This window comes from Thunnus maccoyii, chromosome 14 (genome assembly GCF_910596095.1).
Source record: "Thunnus maccoyii chromosome 14, fThuMac1.1, whole genome shotgun sequence".
NCBI classification, from domain to species: domain Eukaryota; kingdom Metazoa; phylum Chordata; class Actinopteri; order Scombriformes; family Scombridae; genus Thunnus; species Thunnus maccoyii.
Genome location: NC_056546.1, coordinates 8,415,747 through 8,432,665, shown reverse-complemented (window position 1 = coordinate 8,432,665; position 16,919 = coordinate 8,415,747). Strand labels below are relative to the sequence as shown.

At 38.9% G+C, this 16,919-nt stretch overlaps 1 protein-coding gene across 3 annotated transcripts; it reads right to left on the bottom strand.

Annotated features, from left to right (window-relative positions):
- Positions 1-5,846: 5,846 nt before the first annotated feature.
- LOC121911814 lies at positions 5,847-11,123 on the bottom strand. Of its 3 annotated transcripts, none has more exons than XM_042433681.1 (7): positions 10,391-11,123; positions 9,834-10,090; positions 9,129-9,323; positions 8,849-9,015; positions 8,457-8,606; positions 7,140-7,312; positions 5,847-7,055 (listed from the first exon to the last, which is right to left on the bottom strand). In XM_042433681.1, exons 2-7 carry the CDS (start codon positions 10,017-10,019, stop codon positions 6,604-6,606), a joined length of 1,323 nt encoding a protein of 440 aa, XP_042289615.1. In that variant the 5' UTR covers positions 10,020-10,090; positions 10,391-11,123; the 3' UTR covers positions 5,847-6,603. The 3 variants fall into 3 exon arrangements, with proteins under 3 accessions (XP_042289615.1, XP_042289613.1, XP_042289614.1); XM_042433679.1 differs by having other exon boundaries at positions 8,849-9,018; positions 10,391-11,121; XM_042433680.1 differs by having other exon boundaries at positions 8,849-9,018; positions 10,445-11,121.
- Positions 11,124-16,919: the final 5,796 nt, after the last annotated feature.

Here is a 16,919-nt window from a genome sequence, read left to right as displayed (position 1 = left end):
GGGTGAGTGTCTGGATGTCTAGGCAGGGGGTTCGTTTCCAGTAATGGGGCTGTCACTTCTTCCTAGCAGCACTAAAAGGACCAAAAGGTGCAGTAAGACCAACGCACACATAAAATATGTAATAAAAGCCTAGTACGAGACCATCATAAAGTACAAATGTTGTACATTATTTCTGGTTTTACCTGTGCTGCTTAACTAGCTTCATTGACAGCCTTAAAATAAAAATGCTTTCATATAGTGTGTTCGTGTGTGTGTGTGTGTGTATGTATGTGTGTGTGTTTGTTGCCATGTTAGAGCAGGTGTTTCACACACATGGAGTGGATTGAAATTAAATGTCAGGCAAATACCAGAGCATGAACTCTACCCCAGATCCTGTGTGTGTGTGTGTGTGTGTGTGTGTGTGTGTGTGTGTGTGTGTGTGTGTGTGTTTGTGTGTTCTCTGCCTCAGATCAAGACTAGACTATAAATTAAAGGGTTTCTTTCTACAAATTACAAATTATTTAAATGCAGAAGATGTTTAGGTGAGGAAACTTAGGAGAATTTAATGCATGTGTGTGCATGCATCAGATTTTTAACCATACATAATCTACAATATAGATTTTGATATGTAGTAATATCTGAAAATGCTTTACTTTAAAATAACTATAAGTTTTTAGTCTCCATAGCTGACACAATGGACTATCCCTGTCCATAATACACTGCATATTATCATTTAACATTTAACATGACTTCTGAATGTTAAATGTCAAAAAATGTCATTGATGTGTTTGATACAAATGAAGAAATTAAGAAATTAAAGAAAAAAGCAGAATTGTTTCAGACACATGTCTTACATAATGCACTTTATAACTTTGTTTGAGGGAAATAATCCTGATGTTTATAATTCAATACTTATAAAACATCACATCCAGTCTTTTTATTACTTTCTCAGTGATAAACAATATTACCATACTATCATTTTTACCACATATGACCAAAGAAGATATTAATATTTAACATATAATACTTAATCATGAGTAAAGTTTGTATGGGCAAAGAAGAATATAATCTTCATTTAGAACAGGGACCATTTATAGAAATCTCCTTGATGGCGCACTTGAGAACCTTCACACATCATCCAACATGTTAGTCGGCCGCCAAAAGATACAGTGCAATCACAAGCTAAATTGCTGTTGGAAAATCAGAGCGAAAAGACTACCACTAATGTTGGGAGCTTCAATAGAGATTTCTAAGCGTCCATGAACACACTAAAACAGGGTTTTCAAAAGCCCTTACTCACAACTGACAACAGTGGACCTTTGACAAATAATTTGTTCCTTGTGATGGATTATCTCTTTCAAGCATGTTCCAAATTGCTGCAAGTTAATTTTTCTTCAGTGCAGTGAAGAGAATCAAAAGGCTACTTTGAAGATAGGAAATCAATCTAAGAGCCTGTACAGTATATGACGTTGGTCTGCTCTGCAATAATGTGAGTTGATGGATTAAAATATGCAAAAAAAAACATCCATATGGTTCTTTAACACTTTCAGTGTTATTCAGCTCTTAAAGTTGCCTTAATCAATAATTTTCCTGCCTGTTATACTTTTGCATTAATTAGTTGTTGGATGTATAATTAGGAAATTATTTGTAACATATTACTCATAAAAACTTTGTATGATATTTTTCTCAGCTTGTTCTAAGTGGTGGTTATTTCAAATGTGAGATTTCTGTTTCCTTTTTTCCTCTGTGCTCTTTTCACTGGTTTGAAGTGGACTTCTGTGCACCAATCAGGATTTATCAACATTTTAATCATAATCTAAGGACAGTTGATGGGTTGTCCAGTCACTATCAAACCTGATCAAACCACGTCCACACAGTAGTGATAAAGCAGATTCATTGAGTATTTGATAATAACTACAGATGTTTTGATTTAGTCTATTTTAGAATATCAATGTTATAGAGAAATACTTCAAATTTGAAGACAAATTTTCAGTGGCTTTAAGTTTCCATTTTTCTGTTCGAACCTTATTTTCTACCAGCCTGATCTCCCTGTCTTTACATTTGTTTCTTCCTCTCTATCTCATTCTCTCCTCCCATTGCTCCTTCCTCTCTCCACCTTTCCTTCCTTTGATTTCCGTCTGTCGATTGTCAATTCTTCCTTTCTCCTCTCTCCGCTCTCTCTCTGTTGCTTTCCTGCCTTCCCTTTCTACCTTCATTGCTCTTTCAATCTCTCTCTCCTTTTCTTGTCTTCCATCTTCTGGCAGAAGTTGATGACCAAGTCCTCCTCTCTTTGACTTGCAGACACCCACGCAAGAACACACACACATACACAGTTGTGTCTCCATCACCTCAGAGGACATTACATCAATTAACTGATTTCCTGGAGACTCATCCTAATCCTAAACATAACCACCACATGCCTAACCATAACCTTAACATAACCCTAAATGTACCTTAGTTTTAAACCTAGTCTTTACTCATAAAGGGGATATTTCGAGTGAATGATTTACGTCCCCACAACATGAGGAATACCTGGACCACACACACACACACACACAGTATCAAAACACAACTGAGTTTAACACATCTCCCAACACAAACACACATACAATACAAACACTGAAACACTTTCTCTCTCGACAGTAGGTTACTCTGTGTCAGTGACTGTTCTCTGCTGAGAGGCTGTGGGCGGCGTGATGATGTCGAGTTTCTGTTGCCGCGGCGACGCTTTCATGACAACCGACCTCGGCATCCAAGTACAGACACAACCACACACACACACACGCTGACAAACACATACACACCTACTCAGGGTCGGAGAGGGGAGACGGGAAAAGTAGCGTCAACATCATCTCAATTACAGTACGTACACACACACACAGCTCAGACTGATATAGAGGCACTTGACTACACCTGTATGGACTTAAACACAGGCTATCAGGTAGAGTTACCCTACTTTAATAAAGACATTCTCACCCTCCTCTGGTTTTATTTTTGACTCTTTGTCCATAAATGTCCCATCGGTAATTTAGTTAGTTAGTTAGTTAAGATAAAAGGACAAGAGAAAGCAAGAAAAAAAGGCAACAACTGAATGAAGACTGAACCGACTGGATCCTGTTTATTTTCTTTGACACAAAATGCATTCGATTCAATGACCACTAAAATCTTTAAAATTTCATGATTTGTCTTAAAAATGTACATCGAAAACATAATTATTTTAAATTGGACTGTAATTTGGTACATCTAAAAAAAAACTGAAATACAAAAACACAGGTGTTGGTGTTTTGTTTTCAGCCCATGAAAGGGACATTTCACCATGTCAACAAATCAATCTGAACTGCAATACGATAAAATGACTCTGCCCTTCAAAGTAAATTCCAGGAAAAAAAACAACAACAGACAACTAGTTAGAGAAAATGCTGCTTCTAAAGATCAGAGATGGAACGTGGTGAGATTAAAGATTAAAAAGAAATAGAGGAAAAGAGCACAAGAAAAGAAATATAACAAGAAAGAGGGAGAAGAAGAGCGCTGTGTAATGGTGTATATCAATTTCATGTACTGCTTTTCATTAGTGCATGTGCACAAAGCTGGTCAGATTTACATTACGCTGAATAATAAAGTCACACTAATCTGATAGCCAGTTGGAGAAAAGGAAAAGGAGAAAGGGAACAAGGGAATAAAAGAGCGAGAGAGTAATAACACCAATCAGACAGCATTAGCAGCACAGAGACCAGTAATTGGAGCTGTGAAGTGTGACTCATCGACAGCTATCGAGACCTGACAAACACACACACACACACACACACACACATGCACACACAGAAAAACCATCAACCACTTGTACCACTCTCCCTCTTTCTTTCTATACTGCCATCACTATTATCCCCTATTCTCTAAGTAACTCACACATCTTCCTTTTTACACACACACACACACACATAATCACTCTCCCATTATTTAATTCACACAGACACACACTTAATATTTTGCACATGCCTGGACTCCTCTCATCTCCTCGTCTTTTCCTTTCTCTAATCCAGACACACAAGCATGTATGCAATCACACACACACACACACACACACACTCCCCAACTCCTTCTCTTCCTCTCACACACTCACACCAACACACCCACACACACAGAAATCCACACACGCTTTCTCTCTCCCGGCTTGACATTCACACAGTGCTGCGAGCTACGCCACATAAGAGCTCCTTCCTGTCCTGTTCGCCCACCTGCCGCATCGCGCATCATAATGCTGAGAGAGAAAGCATCTTTTCAACCTTTCTGAGTGAGAAACACTTAATGGAAAGTGCAATCTCTCCTGTAGAACGTCACTCAAAATATCCCCTTTATGAGCATACATTTCCTTTCACATACACTGGGGAAATGGTCTTGTGCGGGTGGCGGACACGTTGTTTTGCTTTTGACCTTTCAACAGGAGTTTGGTACCAAAAGAAAGTCACAGCCATGTAATTTGAGTCCATTTTTTTTCTTCCGAGTAACAATTTGTGCTGCATTGCTCTAAAAAGCCAGAAAACCTTTGAAAATGCAGCTTAATGTTCATACTGTTCATTACACAGCTACTTACCTTAGACATTAATCAACTGACACAAAATACAAATGTAAACAATTTTTGTTTATTAGAAGTTGAAGTCTGCATTTACACAGATATTTAGGCTCATAAATAGGCTCAAAAATGTAGAAACATCTATCTTACACTGTAATCAATAATCACACAAATTTATTTTGGCAGCATTCCTGGTCACACTGTTGCAGAATTTGCATCATCAAATATGTTGTCAGTCTTGCCCAAATATGGACTTAAAGTGAGCCTATGTAACTTTTGTTGTGAATGAAAGTGGCAACATCTGGATAACAATAAATGCTAAGATATCACATGTATCAACAGGAACACAAGTGGAGAAGAGTCAAAAACTGCAAAGTGACTCAGTAATATCAGTTACACAGCAATAACAAGCTAAAATGTATTAATGTTAGCATAAACCACCATAAATTGGTCGTACCAGACAAGGTAAGGCTGTAGCAGCAAAACCACAGAGTGTATTGTTTAAATAGAGTGATGGTGCGTTTTACTTCATCTTTTTATTCATGTGTTATCTCTTCTTTCAAATGTTACATAGTCTCACTTTGAGGCACCAAAGGGATTTTCTAGTGAAAATTCATTTTAATATTAGATTTTCACATAATGGTTTCATGCTAGGAGGCTGCTACTCTATTTGTTGCTTCAGTGGCAAAATAGGTTAAACAGAGATTTCCTGCTGCCAGTGGCACTGATGCCAACTTAGCAATTTTGTTGCTAGATTTGGCAACTTTTGAGACTACCCTGGCAACTTTTTTCAAAAAGCAACTAGCAACAAATTTAGCTACTTTTAAATTGTATAAATTTTATTTGGAACCTTTTAGCATTTTTTGGAAAGTGACTCAAAGACTAAAATGCAAGCATTTTCCATCATAAATGACACAAAAACAATTTTCTCTGTCACACAACCAGTCATAACACAAGGCCTGTCTGCCTGGCTACAAAAGTGCATAGAGGGCTTTTAATTTGAAACGATAGATACAGGAAGTGGTGACATGTGCAAAACCACAACCGGCCGAGGAGTGTGTCTTCCCTATCTGTGCATTGACCAGGCAGCCTACTGGGTGCGATAAGTAAACGGCTAAGTAAAAGATAAGTTAGTGCTAAGAAGCTTTTTCATCTTGTTCCTTCAGTTGGATGTTTGAGCTTCACTGTGCAGAATGATGTATGTGCAGAGTTTGTTTTCACGTTCATCTGCAGAAAGTGGAAAATTTCTCTGAGCTCACTGAAAATCTAATTTTAAGGGGTGGGCTTATTAGCATAATTTGTGACACACAATATTGTTCCAAGCAGAGTATTTTTATATATCTTAATACATGTCTGGAGGGGATCTTTAAGAGTTGGTCACAGAGATGACGCATGCATCTGTTGTCAGTTCAGATGTGAAGCAGAGAATAAATGACAAACACTGGTGCTGTCAAGAGAAGTAAGTCACGGTCTTTTCTATCCCAGCGACTCCTACATGATCATTAAAAATGTATTGTGCTTATATTACTTTCACAAATAAAAAATATGGGATAATAAACAAACACATCTAAACTAATAAATTTCAAATATTTCTCGCCAAGATGGCCAGTCAGTTTGAGTACTGTCATTGTGTATTATACATAATGACACAGTTTTACATAATTTCGTAATGACGTCATCACACAATGACATCCCAACATCAAAAGGTCATATTAGCTAAAAATAGCTTTCATTTTTTTCTCCATTTTACTCTCAGGCTGTTAATTATGTCATGATTGTCGACGCTCACTGTCTAGTTGGATAGTTTTACTGTAAGCTGAAAGGTAAAGGCTACACTTTTCTGACAGTCTGATGAACTTTTTTTTTTCTTTTTGCTGTCATATCTGGAACAGCTAATATCAGTATATTATTATAAATGCCAACCTCTGTGTATCAATCTGTTTTAAGCTCTCTAATAATTTCAAGCATTGCAAAAATCCTTCATGTTTGTGAGATTAGCTTAATGTTTCTCTTCAATAAAGGACCGACATTGTGCTTCTATCTGGTCATTGTCTTTAAGTACTTGTTGCACTGTGAGGACTCTGATTGAGGCTTTCTTCTGGCTGTGTCTCTACAATACTCAGCTTTAGACTCTCATCTCTTTGATCTCGTTCATCTGTCTCTTCTCGTCCTCTTCTTTCTGCCTTCTGATTTTCACCTTTTCCCCTTTCACTTGTTTGTTCTCCATCTAAACCCTCTGCCTGGTCATTAAGATGCACTCCATCACTTTGTTCTATCACATTTCTCACCCCGGTCGTTTTTGTACATCCTGGGTCAGTCCTGAATGTTCTCAGATTGTCACTGGCCCTAGTAAAGTAGTTCTTCATTTCTGCCACCGGTCCTTTTTCAGAGAACAGATGGTCGAGGTATGACTGAGCGTACTGATCTGAGGTGATCAGGTCCAGGTTAATGGAGGAGGACACAGCTGCAGAGGGGACATCAGGCCCAGGGACGCTCCTTTTTCTCCCTGTTAAGTTTAGCTCAGTTCAGTTAAGTGCAACTTGACTGGGAAAGGGATAAATATTTTCCTTGGTTATTCAAGAAAATGTACCTGTCTCTGCCTCCATGGCAGACAGCGGGATGGTCACACTCTTTCCTGTCTCTCTGTCTGTCACAGTGAGTCCTGTCATGGATCCCTCCTCCGGCACCTCGCCGGAGGGGTCACATGATGCCGGAAGACTCCCTCGACATTTCACAACACACACTGTGTTAGACTTATAACGCCTAAAACGAAGAGATGAAGGTGTCAGAATTGCAGGATTGCAGGAAGAATTGGGACAGATGTAGAAAAACAGCATATTTAAATCAGTAAATCATTTTATCACTTTTTTTCAAAACGGACTCTTTCATTTCTGGATTTGTAACAGGTAAAACATAAGGAATGCTCCATAAATACATTATAATTAGTTTAGACAACCTAGGTTAATCAAAATTACAGTAGTCAAATGCTGCTAGCTTAACAGGCGAGGGGCTGTTTAATGGTCACTGCATTTACAAACCAATTAGAGAAAAAAATAGCTTTCATTTTTTCCCCATTTTACTCTCTTATAACAACTCTTATATTGTTAATTATGTCATGATTGTCGACACCCACTGTCTAGTTGGATAGTTTTACTATATGTGGTAAGTCTAAATGTAAGCTGAAAGGTAAAGGCTACACTTTTCTGACAGTGTGATGAACATTTTTTTTTTGTTTTTGCTGTCATATCTGGAACAGGCTGGAGAGCTTGTCTCATAGCAGACAGCCGGGCCCTGTGTGGCTGTGGTTTCCACTGTCAGTATGTTTTTCAAGTCTCCTGCTTCCACTGAATTTCTGTGTTTTTGCTGTCTGACAACATAGTCTCAAAAAACTCTTCAGTGCTTGTACTTGGACTCTATGTTGCGTAAATCATATCCTCTCCTTCCTGCACAGGTTGTCCACCTGCATCACAGACTCCAGCCCCACCAAAACACTGCCAATAAAAAGACAGACTTGCATAGCACTATGACTAGCTCATCCTATCCTATGTTTCATTTAAATTAAGTCTAGAACTGAGGAGTCGACTCCAAGAATGTTAAACTCAAATTCATCACCAAGAAGTAGCCTTATCACAGTGTTAGAAAGTTGCACTTTTGGACAAACCAGACAAAAAAAGGGGGGAGACAGACAAACATAAAATAAAATCATCAAAATTTGCAATCTAAATATTCCCAACTTGTAGCCCACTTTGGCTCCATTAGTGTCCCACATGGGCAGGCACACATGTGGTATATGGAGCTGGATCATTACTTTCAAATGTGGGACCATCCTTGAGTTTTGACTGATAAGCTGTTGCGGTGAAGGTGATAAGAACATCCACTTTGGCTGTTTGATAGATTACCATATTACCTGTAAGCAGGTATAATCTGTGTGAGGTTGTCCTTGTATTGCTCCAGTGCAGTCCTTGCCGCAAGGGGTTCGGCCTTGTGCTCAAGACCAGCCAGGTGAACCAACATTTGGGTGTGAAATGCTGCTCCGCTGGCCCAGTGCCTCAAACATCTGGAGGAACAAACAGTGGGAGAACAAAATAAGTGCTTCATGTCAACAGCTCTTTAGCCACTGCACTATGTTCTACTGCTTTTTGCTGTTCTTCATCCTGATTTGCTGTACTAAAGAAGAGTAGATTGTATAAGCTTCTGCATTCTTCTCTACTCTGTTGTACTCTACTGTTCAGCATTTTACCCTTTGTCACAATTATTTTATGCCGTTACTGTCTGGTATCCTGTACTGTATTGTCTCACCTGGAGTCACAGTCTCCCCCCAACAGGCAGGTCTTCAGCTGGGTGAGGGTGAGGCTGAGCTGGGCCTCAAGTCTGAAGGAGTCCTGGATCAGTTTGTTTTTATCATTCAGGTTGATCCTAACACGCTTCAGGTACTCCTCCATCACCTCCTGGAGCTCCCAGACTCTCTGCTGGAGGTAGAGATTCATACATGGAGATTTATTTTAAAACAAACCTCGTAGTAGTTGATTCAGATTTTATAATAACTATCCTAAACAGTATATTCAGTATATATCTTTACCTGAGCTGATGATGACCCCGCCGACTTCCCTTTCACCTCTGATGACTGTTTTGATGACGTGTAGGCCATATCCATCACCATAGTCACCACTAATCCAAGCAGGCCAGCCAGACGTGGCTCATCTGAGAACGACGACAATCGGCCAATCAGATCCCTCAGGTAGGTGGGTGCCCTGTTTCCAATGTCGCCCTGCAGCTGGGAGAGGAGAAATAAAAAATTAACATTCACGACTTAATCGCTAACAGCTTTCCAGCATACAGTTTCTTCCCATCTGTCTCAATAAAGGAAATTGCTATGTGAGTGGATTACTTTCCCTCCTTTATGAGAACAATTGTGAACAGCGTTTTGTCATCATCAAATTGCTCCTTGCCGGTCATTGTATAGATTTGTAACTTCTTTACAATCCCCAACAGAACCACATTTCTAAAACAGAGTGGTGCTTCATTTAGCACAATTGCTCTTTCTTAACTGTCTCAAGGCAACATCATCTTTCTTTCCCCTGCCGTTCATCTCCATCTGCACTTCATGACTGAATGGATTTAAAGGTGAAATCTGAGTAATTCCCCTCGATTCATCCATTTCAGAAAGAACACATTTGCCTTTTTTTTTTTTTTAATCTGTGTAAATTTTTCTCAATGTTTTACTTCCATGCAGTGTCATCATCACTCATGTAAACTGTCATCCTTTCTTTTAAATCTTATTAACCTGTTGCAGTTGTTCCTGGAGGCCGGCCCTGGAGTCCAGGTTCTCATCGTGATCGGCGAGGCGGAGAGGGTGAACGACTCTAAGGTTAGGAACCGCACCGGCTTCCACCATGGCATTGTAGAGGAGATAACCAATTGTGTCTTTCACATCAGAAAGCTCTTCTTCGGATGAAAACAGCTGGCCCATGATGATAATGTATGTTTATCTCCAGAGACTTACAGTGAAAACCAGTATGTGTTCCTAATTTATGACAGCATCTGAGGAAGAAGAGGAAAGAGGGAAAATATTGAGCTGTGGGTAAAACAGTATAAAAACAAACCTTCATCACTTAACTGGTTAACCACAAATTCATATAACATAACAGTGTCACCAAAATCTATGTACAGAGTAGCTATGTAGTTTCTTTTTTGCATGTTTAGAAACCATATGTTGTCATGTGATCTTATGGGTTTTAACACAAGTTCTGAATGTTTGTAGAGTCTAAACAACTATAGACACATGAAAAAATATATATCTGTAATTCACCATATTAGCAGTAAGTAAAATGTTTCAAATACCTCCAAAATAGCACCCTAACATTTCACAGTGATACTCTGCAGCATTACACTCACATCTAATCTCTCTACTGCAGTGAGCTGTGTTTTGGCCAGCCTTGTGTCTTTGCTTCCCCTCTTCCTCCTCTGTCCCTCCGCCCTATGCAGCAAAGAGATTAACCAAGACAACACGGCAGCAGAATGTAGCTGAGCAGTAAACCTAGACCTCCCCCTAGCCGCAGTGAGCAGGAAGTGCAAATGCTGTGAATGGAGAGACATTATAAGGCCAAGGACCCCAGCCTGTTAGGGACTTGTCAAAATTATCTCCATCTGAAGGGTTTTTGTTGCCTGTCGCTACTGTCGGCGCACGGGGAGTCAAACCTCTGAGAATAGTTATTTGGCACTCGCACTCTTTCTTATAGTGCTATCTTTAAGTGAATGCATGATAGTGAAATTAAACTAATCCTCCCTGTGCTGGGGGACTCGCTGGAAGAACCCAGAGGTCCTTGGGAATGAAAGTAATATCTACAAACTCTTTACGGCTGTGTTAAACATTGAAAAAATAGGCCAAGGGCTTTCAGGCTTTTTATTTAGCTAAATGGAACAGAGGCCTTGGTGGTGGTGTGATGTTGACTTTTTTTTACTTAATAAAATGTGGGGCAAGGGGATTTGGGATTTTATATGATAGATGTTCTTTGTTAAGTGGGACAAGGGCTTTTGCACTCTCAGGCGTCAGAGGTTTGTGTGAATTAGAACTGTGGCTAAATGAAATGACCCACAGAGTGTCGTGAACTGTAGCTCAGGTTAATGTTGACTTCTTAATATTAATCATTTACATTAAACTTACTAGACCTTCCTCCCCTTATTGTAACTTGATGCTCACGAACAACGTTTCAGTTTCAAAGATTACTTTATCTCCTTTCCATTTAGTGTAGTCAGTTCTGTTATGTTGCACAAGCAACATATGCACTGTTTTTTTTTAATTTTGTGTCACAAAGTAGCTGATGGTGGACTAAAAGAGAAAAAAATAAAAACAGCCATGGGGACACTAAGAACATGGATGAGAAACAGAAAACTGTAGTGTTTACAGGAAATAGATAAATACATTTAAAGTCAGACTAATATATCATTAATAAGTGCTATAAACAGCTGTGAGAATGAGTTAAATATAATCATAACAGAACAATGGAAAAACATAACTCATGACATATGGAAAACAATGTCATTATATCGGAGAGAGTGTTGTTGGAAAATTCAAATATGATTCTTTAAAAGAAAACTCATTTTTCAAGCTGGCATATTTCCTATAAACGTGTCCATTGCAACCTTATGGATCACGCTGCCTTTCCACTCTGGACCTCTGTTGTAGATTCAGTCAATATCAACAAGACTTTATAAGACGATATTTTGTCAATGTTTACATGTTTTAAAACACCTATTCAAGAAAAGTACTCAGAGGAAGTCACAACAAGTTGGAAGCCAAAATGTGAAAGGAGGACTGATAATAATCTGCCCAGTTTTACAATTCTTGGCTAAAAGTGAAATTTTTAGCTTTCAACCCACTGTCTTTTGAGCCAGAGCATTTACGTCTGGGTGGTACGCTCTAGTTACTCTCTCACCTATCTGATGATAAGTATCTCTTTAGAGATTGTAAGAGCAGCAGCACTTCAGCAGCACCGAAATTGGCTGAAATCAACTGCACCAATAAGCCCTGACACAACATGAAAAAGGTCTGTAGAAGGAGGTGATTGCTGAAATTTACTAAAAGGAGATGATGACTCATAGGACTAGCAATCCAGATTATTTATCTGAACTATGATGGAATAACATAAGAAAATAAGACATTATATACTGAGAATATTCCTTCCCCCTTTATGTATGTTGATGACGTGGACAAAATATAAGGAACACTTTTCAATATAATGCACTCCAGTACACCACCACCCATTACGACCTCAATAATAAACATAAAGTAGAATGATCACCTTTCTGACAACGTCAACACAAACTGAAAATGTATAAGCTTCGTAAAAGTAGAATTTATGGCAGAGCTGTTGTGTTGGATTGGATTAGATTGCACAGGCGTTCCTAATGAAGTGGCCGGTGAGTGTATTTAAAAAAAATAACATCACTGATGCTGTCAGATAGAAGCAAATAACCATCTCTATAATATGCTCACTTGTTTATTGGAGATATATCAAGGTGTCACGGTGAATTTGACAATGATATGTTGATGTTTGAAAAATTGAAGACGGTGAACCTTTAAATTACACACAGCAGACACACGCTCATTTCCTTCTCTTCATCCTTCTCCCCCTACATCTTTCTCTCCCTTCTGTCTGTTTTCCATCCTCCTGCTCTTCCCTATATGTCTCCTGTTATTGTTGATTTTGATGGCGTCTGTCAGTTTGATGCACTGTTTACTGGTTGAGCTCTGCTGCTCCAGGAAAGTCTCTCTCTCTCACTCTCTCTCTCACTCTCTCTCTCATGGATGCTTGGCCCTGTTGACACACTGCACACTCCTCTAAGAGGAGTAAATATTTAAATCTGCTCACGTCGCACACGCGCGCATACTCAGCATTTGGAAATGGGCATGGAAGCGTACATATATATGTGTTAAATGGTGAAGGTTCAGTGCTACCGCTCTCTCTCTCTTTCAATCAGATCTTCTCGCTCTGTCTCTTTGTAAAGGTCTCATTTCCATCTGAGAGTGAAGTGAAGATGAAAGGAAATAAAGATAGAGAGGAGAGCAGGAAAGAGATGATGAGAGAAGAGATAGAAAGGAAAGAGGAGGTGAGGAGAGAAGAGGAGGAAAGGAAAGCAGAAGAAGAGGAATAAAAGATAAAGTAAAGGTAGTGATGGAGGAGACTGACAGATGGAGCTTAGCTCAACCTACCTTTTACACACACTGAAACATGTACACACACACACACACACACACACACACACACACACACACACACAGAAAGAGAGATAGTCTGGCCTTTTAAATGACAGCCCTCTTGAAACCTCACTGAATATTAATCATTGCACACAGACTGTGTAATTTTACGAGATAATGCCACTTCAAACTCAAGTTTAATTTTCAATTAGACAGTACATGATTCAGGGAGGGGACCTATGACATTTACATCCGTGTGAGTGTAGGTGTCTAAAGATCAGCACCGTGCAACACAAACTGAATGCAGACAAACACAGAGTGTGTCCTTATGTCCGTGTCAGAAATCCTTCTTGTTGAAATACATTGACAGACAACCTTCAGTATTCTGTCGTTTAGGTTTGGACTTGTTTACATGTATTTTGGGATAAGTGTCAAATCATACAGAACACCAAACATGTGGACAATGTGATGCATTTTTAATAGCTTGACCAGACTCACACTCACATTCAGCAGTTAGCTGATGTTAACACGTTAACTTATTGGGCATTGATTTCTCCATCTATCATGTCTTTCTACTTTCTACCACATCTCTTGGCCTTTCTTAAACAGATGGAGTTGCTCAGTTGTCATGGAGATGATTTAGTTTACTGTGAAGTAACCTCAGCAAGCTGTTAACTGGTGTGTGGTCTTCCACCCCACACTGGTGTTTTGAAAGAATTTGGTTGTTTTCTGTTATAAGATAGGAGCTGAAAAGAAGTGTGACAAGAAATGTGAGGAGACCCCAGGCCACCAGGATGCTCTCACTCTTGTGTTGTAACTCAACAAATTATGTCATTTCTGGCTGTAGAGCTGCTCTGACTCCGAGTTTCCAAGTTCCTCCCAAAAGCAGGAACAACTTATTATTTCTTTCTGCAAATGGAATTTTGTCCAAGTGTGTGTGTTTGTGAGTTTGATTGTGTGTATAATTATCTGTGCAGAACTTTAAATCTGTATTTTTGTCCTGTGTTGTTTGCGGTTTTACCAACAATGTTTACATTATTGTCCCTTTCAAAATTCATCAGCCGTGAGCTCTACATAAACACTTTGCATCCAAGGCTGCACTAATTAGTTCAACATAATGAAGTTCTGTTTTCTTTGCTTTCCTCGATGCACACTTTTCATCTATTTATCATTTTCTTTTTTCTCTATCCTCTGCCTCTTTCCCCTCATCATAATTTCTCATCTTCCCTCCTTTTCTCTTCCATCCTCCATTTTCTGTCCTCTTTATCCATCCCCATCCTGCCTTTATCCCCCTGCCTCCCTCCCTCTGATCATTTATGGGGTGTGGAGGAGAATAAAAAACAACTTTAATGTACAGTAATACATCACGCCATGGCTGGTGTGCCAAGCGGCATCCATTTTGTGAAGATGTTGTGTTCACTTAGCAGCAGTGGGCTAATTATTGCAAATGGCAGCTTCTGAAAGGAGTATTAATGTCTCCTTTCTACATGGATACATCCAATATTACGGGTTGATGAAAGTAGTCACAGGCTAAATTTTAAAGCGAACAATAGTGACAAAGAAAAGGGGGAAACCTGAATTGTGTCTTGTTAGTTACAGTAAGAGCTCCATAAATCAAATTTTAATTCTAATTAAAGCTGTCACTGGCTAAAAATACTGCAATCATTTTGATGTGGCAGGGTTTCTGACTGTGAGATGCTGGATGGTGATAATGTGACCCACCATGTTGTTTTTGACATCAGAAGAGATGGATGCAAACAGCTTTTTTTTTTTTTAATTAAACTTCCTTGATATCAAGAGCAAGACACTCAATTGAGGTGTTTTTTCCTCTATAAAGAGATTAAGTGTTAAATTGACAGTGGTGGCCACTGGTCAAAGAAACTGAATGTAGCAAAAAGTAAAGTAAGTAAAACTGGGTGTTCTCATGACACCAAGAAGTCATCCAAACTAAATAACAGAGTAGGTTCTTTGCCATCGCCTTCCAAAACAACCAATATGACCATTTTCTTGTCTGATGCCAGCTACAGGAGGACGCATGATTTGTTGCTGTCCTCCAAAATCGTTACAAATGGCCGTTACAGAGATAATTCATATGACCATATTTTGATTTGCCGTAGCTATGGTGAATGTTTGGTAATAGTGGTCACCTGCGTCAATGTCAGACATTTTGTTGACCCTACTGTTCACTGCAACCTTCTCTGTAAGAGGTTTTGCAGTGTTGTCATAACTTCATGCTGTTGACATCCACTAGAGGTTCTTATCACCACTCAACCAATTGAAAACAATGTCTTAAGACTTATTTCCATTTTTTTTTAAACCTCTGGATCTTCCAGAAGTGACTTGATTTCTGTATTTTGCTCTGGCACCACTAGCGGTGTAACAAATGTGAACCAGTGAGACCAGTCTTACAAAATAGACAGATTGGGTGATTACGGAGCCATAAATTCCTGCTGTGAGACACGGCAGACACAGGATAAATATTGATATCATATTGTGCAGTGTACTTCACCTTTTTTTTAGCACAGGTATTCACTGTCATAAATGTTTCAGTGTTTCAGATAAGTGTTCTTGACACATTCTAATTTCTGTTAGATTATATTCTTAATTAGATTTTAGGGTTTTACCGGTAATGTTGTCAAATATCAATATTTTCATTTGGAAATGAAATGTTTTCTGTCCAAGTGTTTGTATAAATCAGATGGGGTTTTTTTTGTTTGTTTGTTTTGTTTATGATAGTCATACAAATTTGTTTTTCAAATATTGAGAAGTTAGACCTATCAATTCATTTTTGTTATGCTATCTCCAGTTGAAATTACCCCCCACCATTACCCAATCACATCAACCTATAGTAATATCCATGTTCAGGGTTTTTAAAAAAAAAAAAATTATTATTTTATCATAATTCTTCTCATTGTTAGGAGCATTCACTACGCTGTTGCAGGTTGCAGCAGCCTGTCAGCATTTGAGGGGTTTACGGCACTAGACAACAACAGTAACGCTGTTCATCGAATAAAGTAAAGGGATTAAATATGTTTGGGGTCATTAAAATGTCAAAGAGAGAAAAGAGGGAGATTAAAAAGTGTTACAGAGAGTGTGACAGGGCAGCAGAGACGGAGATAAGAAAGGGATTTAGAAAGTGAAGAGCTGAGACACAGATGGAAGGAGGATCACTCGGACTCTGGTAGATAGAAAAATTGAGAATTTTGTGGAAGCACTTATTTCTGCTTCAGGGTTTATTAAAAGTTTCCCTCCAAGTTTGGAGTAACACCTGTTCAGAGCAGCCTCCAGGTACTGCACTTCAGCAGGGAAGTGTGTTTGTGTGTCTGAAATGATGTGTACTAAACGTGCATGCAGCTGCATATTTGCCGTTTGTTGTTGTTTTGTTGAACGAGTGTGTGTGAATGTCTGAATACCTATGTGTACACCAGGGGATATGGGTATTAAGTGTGTGTGTGTGTGTGTGTGTGTGTGTGTGTGTATGTAATGATAAGAGCTCTCACTTCAATCCATGTATTAAAAAGAATCACAAAATGAATGCTTATTGTTGTGGCCTTTGCACTGCTGTGACACGCCGTTCTTAGAAAGACAATCAGTATGAACAAGCGTGCGCACTGTTGACACATTATTACATCCCCATTGTGATAAATGTTAACATGAATATTATGCAAATTG

What these genes read in the sequence shown, in the direction of transcription:
- LOC121911814 (XM_042433679.1), bottom strand. Translation starts at nt 10,019, where the DNA reads ATGGGCCAGCTGTTTTCATCCGAAGAAGAGCTTTCTGATGTGAAAGAC. An exon ending in TCCAGGAACAACTGCAACAG is followed by an intron (nt 9,324 to 9,833) that starts GTTAATAAGATT and finishes CTCCTCTCCCAG; the next exon opens with CTGCAGGGCGACATTGGAAA. An exon ending in CGGGGTCATCATCAGCTCAG is followed by an intron (nt 9,019 to 9,128) that starts GTAAAGATATAT and finishes CTCTACCTCCAG; the next exon opens with CAGAGAGTCTGGGAGCTCCA.